At 38.4% G+C, this 4,570-nt stretch overlaps 1 protein-coding gene across 2 annotated transcripts; it reads right to left on the bottom strand.

Annotated features, from left to right (window-relative positions):
- Positions 1-554: 554 nt before the first annotated feature.
- On the bottom strand, positions 555-2,515 carry LOC101659982 (olfactory receptor 2T27). Of its 2 annotated transcripts, XM_045284787.1 has the most exons (2): positions 2,501-2,515; positions 555-1,502 (listed from the first exon to the last, which is right to left on the bottom strand). In XM_045284787.1, the coding sequence occupies exons 1-2, from the start codon at positions 2,513-2,515 to the stop codon at positions 555-557; spliced, it is 963 nt and encodes a 320-aa protein (XP_045140722.1). The 2 variants fall into 2 exon arrangements, with proteins under 2 accessions (XP_045140722.1, XP_004696920.1); XM_004696863.1 differs by lacking the exon at positions 2,501-2,515 and having other exon boundaries at positions 555-1,508.
- Between the last annotated feature and the right edge of the window lie 2,055 nt (positions 2,516-4,570).

The raw sequence follows: 4,570 nt of genomic DNA, 5'->3' as shown, positions 1-4,570 counted from the left end.
CAGAAAAGTAGCTGAGGATGGACATTGCTTTTGCAATGACTGACTTTACCTAGTAGCTGCGTGAATACTTTGTTAAAAGCATAAGAATGACTACTCTAACCTAAACTTTATTTTTCCTCTATCCCAAACAATTTATTCCTCAGGGCCCTTGGCATTTTATTGTTATTGTTGTTTTTTATCGTAAATGACCACACCTTCAAAGTCAGCTTGCCAAGTCCCATAAATGCCCCACAGTTTTTCCCATTTTGGTGTTCCCAGGCAAAGCACATTCAAGCCCAACGTGATGATCAAGTTTTGCATCCTAAAATTCAAGTCTCTAGCAGTAGAGCAACAAAAATGATGAAAACGTTTGGCTGCTATCTGAGAAGTTGGAAGTTGGGCTCCATGTAGGGTTATCATTGAAGAAAGGGCTGGCGATCTACATCTAAAAAGATCAGTCATTGAAAAACCTTATAGAGCAAATGCTGACACACATGGGGTCACCAAGAGTCAGACCTGACTGGCTAACTGCTGTACTCCTGTTCTCATTGCTTTCAGCAACCGAAGCATACTTCTTAGAAAGCGTTCACCCTTCCGGAGGAGAAACATCTCCCCAGGGCCTTCTGTAAAGCCCCGGTTACATCCTTGTTCCTGAGGCTGTAGATGAGTGGATTGAGCATGGGAGTGAGGATGGTATAGAAGGCCGACACAGCCTTGTCTTGCTCAGGGGTGTGATATGAGTGAGGCAATACATAGGTGTACATAGCAGCCCCATAGAAGAGGCTGACCACCACCATGTGTGAAGAGCAGGTAGCTACTGCCTTCCGCCTTCCTTCTGCCTCACTCATCCTATAAACTGTGATGAGGATCCTGGTATAAGAGGCAGAGATAACAGAAAAAGGGATGAGGAGCATCATGATGCAGCAGACGTACATGGCTGTCTCATAGGTTGATGTGTCTGTACAGGAGAGCTTTAGAAGGGCAGGCACCTCACAGAAAAAGTGGTTAATTTCCCGAGATGCACAGAAGGGAAACTGCATGGTGACTGGTGTGAGCAGGAAGCCATCTACAGAGCCTCCTATCCAAGCTGCCAGCACAATCAACAAGCAGACCTTGCGGCTCATGAGCACGGGGTAACGCAAAGGGTTGCAGATGGCCACATAGCGGTCATAAGACATAAGTCCTAGCAGAAAGAACTCAGCCCCTGCCAAGGTTAAGTAGAGGAAGTGCTGGGCAGTGCAGCCTGCAAAGGAAATGGTCCTCTGGCCCACCACCTGGTCAATCAGCATCTTTGGAACAATGGTAGAAATGTAAAGGATATCCATGACAGAGAGCTGGCTGAGTAGGAAGTACATCGGCGTGTGGAGGCGGGAGTCCATGTGAATGAGAACGATCATGAGAATGTTACTGGCTATGGAGGTCACAAAGACAAGGAGGATGAGGGCAAAGAAGAGCCAGGGAAAGCGGGTGTTGCTGAATAAGCCCAGGAGGACAAAGTCGGCATACATGGAATAATTCCCCCACTCCATTGCTCTGTAGGCTGCACAAAAGACAGAGAGATATGATAGGTAAAGTTTAGTTAAAAAGAAAATTATCTAGTTTGCTCAAAGAATTCTGATATAGAAAAGGAGAAATCATCCTTGTAGAAATGAAACACACCTCATTGTGAAATGCACCTCAATATAATATTCCCTAGTGTTGATTACAATTCATTGGTTGCGTTGAGATATTATTTACCTTTGTGTCCTAATCAAGAAAGTTAATATTTTTCAGTTTCCTGGAAAAACAGACTGATCAGGATTTCATTTTGAAGCATTACACGATGTCATTCATCAATCATCAATTTACGGCTTGGATACTACCAACTTAACCTATAATTTATCATGAGATGATTTTATGTTTCGTGGGTCACTGCCATTTAGATATTTTTCTCATGAAACTCTTTTACTCAGCTACAATCTTATACAGAGGAAGATATACATGAAAATGTAGCAAGCACTACTGAATTTGTGCTAGAATAAGATACAGGAAAATCCAAGACGCCCTAGCCTTTCTAGACCTAGTTCTGAACCTTTTTTAGTTTTCACACCTGGACTCCAGTTTGATCAAGAGTATGCAGGTATTTTGAGCAATGAAGTACAACCAAATTGATGAATTATATCCAATTTCAACCACTAGATGCATTTTGCATTGTAAAGTTGAGTGCTTTTCTTATGCTTAATGGGGATGAGATATTTAAAAACAACGATTCCATGTTGAAATGAAGGCACTAAGCAATCTAATAATTAATAGTAAGAAAGCTTTCTTGGATGATTGTCCTCAGCTGATAAAATAGTCCATGCAGTGGCACCTTAGAAGAAAGGTCTGATGATCTATCCCCCACCCCCAAAACACAAAAGGAAAAACAAGCATAAACAAGGTCGTTGAAAAGAGTCACGGAAAACAGTTCTGCTCAGAAAAGCTTGGGCTGACTCATTGACAACAGCAATGCTGTTACTTGCATACAGCAGACCAAACACACTGATACGGAGTCCATTCTGACACATATTGCCCCCAGGCAGGCTTTCTGAGATTGTTCATCTCTACAGGAGTTGATGTTGCCTCATCTTCTCCCCTGCAGAGCTGCAGTTGGGCTTAAACTGACCAGCTTGTGGCTAGCAATCTAATATCTAGCCTACAACAGGCTCCAACAAAAAACAATTGTGAGGATGGTGCAAGGCTGGGCAGTGGTTCGTTCTCTGTACACAGGGTGGCTATGAGCCAGGACTCTACGGCACCTAAGAACAGCCGTCTCATGGAGAATACTAAAATACATTCCTGGACTGGCTTTTCTAATGAGACCCACATTTTAGCTTTAGAGATAGCACAGCTTGTTTGTCCTTTAAATATCATCATCTTCACATCATTGCTTTTCACCAGTTGTTTGTTTGATATGTCTTTGTTCCTTCTCTCTCCCCTCCCCTCCCCAGCACTGTGCTAAACCACTGGGGAAATTAAAGACACCTATTCGGCAACAATCCACATTGTAGGGACAGTGGAAAGTGCCCATCACTTTAATCCTGAAGCACATAATAAGAATGATCTCTTAGGGATCCGTTCATTATTGCTTTATATTTAGAAGATAGTAGATGGTTAATGGAGAGGAAGCCTAATGGCTTGCCACTGCTCCATGGGGAATGTTAAAGCCCAATAGAGACATATGGGCACTGAAACTTTCCTTTAGGCCCATGGTGTCCCCAGGCCTGACCAGGAATATTCCTGGTAATCAAACTCATTAATGAGACCCTTGAGAGCTCCCCAGCATTCTGCCCCAAATCATAAGGAAGCCTGAGTGGCTCTGTAGCTCCTCATATTTTAATAGAATCTTATTATTCTGTCAATGTTAACGCATGCTTTACATTAAGAAAAGTAGCAAACTACATGGCAACATTAAGAAGAAGAAAAAAAGGAATGAACTGGAATATCACATGTCCATATAATAACTATCTCCATGTCTGAATATTTTTAATATTTAGCATCCTTTTAACTTTGTATAGCATGCTTATAAATATACATCATACTCATAAAATATACTCACTTCCATTGAAGTGATTCTGAATCATAGCCCCTAGGCAGGCTTTCCAAAATCATAAAATTTTAGGGGATCAAGCAACCTCATTTTTCTCTCTCAAAGTAACTCATGGATTTAAACTATTATCCTTTAAGTTAGCTTGACATTTGTCTCACAATGCTACTTGAATATACATAATAATATATGTATTCTAATAGTATCAAGTTTTATTAATACTATAATTAATAGATTACACTAAATTAACAAATAATATAGAAATTACTCTAGAACAGTGAGCTTGAGCTTTATTGAATACTATTACTAAATGAATAGTATTGAATAATCCTTTACCATATAGAAGATATACATCATATATACAGAATTTTGAGATGAATGAATAATGGGACACCTACTTAATTATTTATCAACAATTTGGTTTTTATGGGTTTCTAAGTTTATTTACAATGCACAATATTTGTTGATTTTTTTCTGTGTGTTTTATTTTTCTTCTATGTATGGTCTTAATTTTTAGGGATAAGCCCCTGGAAGTTGGATTTTGAAGATTTTGAAGTCAATCCCAAAATTGTATACTACATGTTTTACAACTGATATTAATAAGAACAAGTGAGCATGCTTATTTTACATTGCACATTCCAGAATCTAGTACTAGTTTCTAAATTAGATAAATGACAAGTGAGTGTAATATAAATTTAAAGCATATTATTTTTTAAAATTCTATTATTTATTTTAGATTTTAAATAGTTTTTCATGAACTTTGCCTTTGGTATAGTAGGAATTTCTCCAAAATTTTCATGTTATCTTTAAGAAACAAGAATATTATTTCATTTGTGGTATTTACTGGAAACAAATTTTCCTAAAATATTACTTTTCATTGTGGCTTAAGTATTAGAACAAAAATCTTAAACAAGTATCTAGTTAAGACATTTATTTTGCCCTTTTAAAATTTGAGTTTAGCTTATAAAGTTACTCCTCATACATATCTATAATTAATATGCAGTTTTATTTTAGATAAATTATCAT

The sequence above is a fragment of the Echinops telfairi genome, unplaced genomic scaffold (assembly GCF_000313985.2).
Source record: "Echinops telfairi isolate 266 unplaced genomic scaffold, ASM31398v2 ScPeMD7_7469;HRSCAF=8507_0, whole genome shotgun sequence".
NCBI lineage: Eukaryota > Metazoa > Chordata > Mammalia > Afrosoricida > Tenrecidae > Echinops > Echinops telfairi.
The sequence above is the reverse complement of the archived record's forward strand: the minus strand, read 5'-3'. Positions and strand labels throughout refer to the sequence as shown.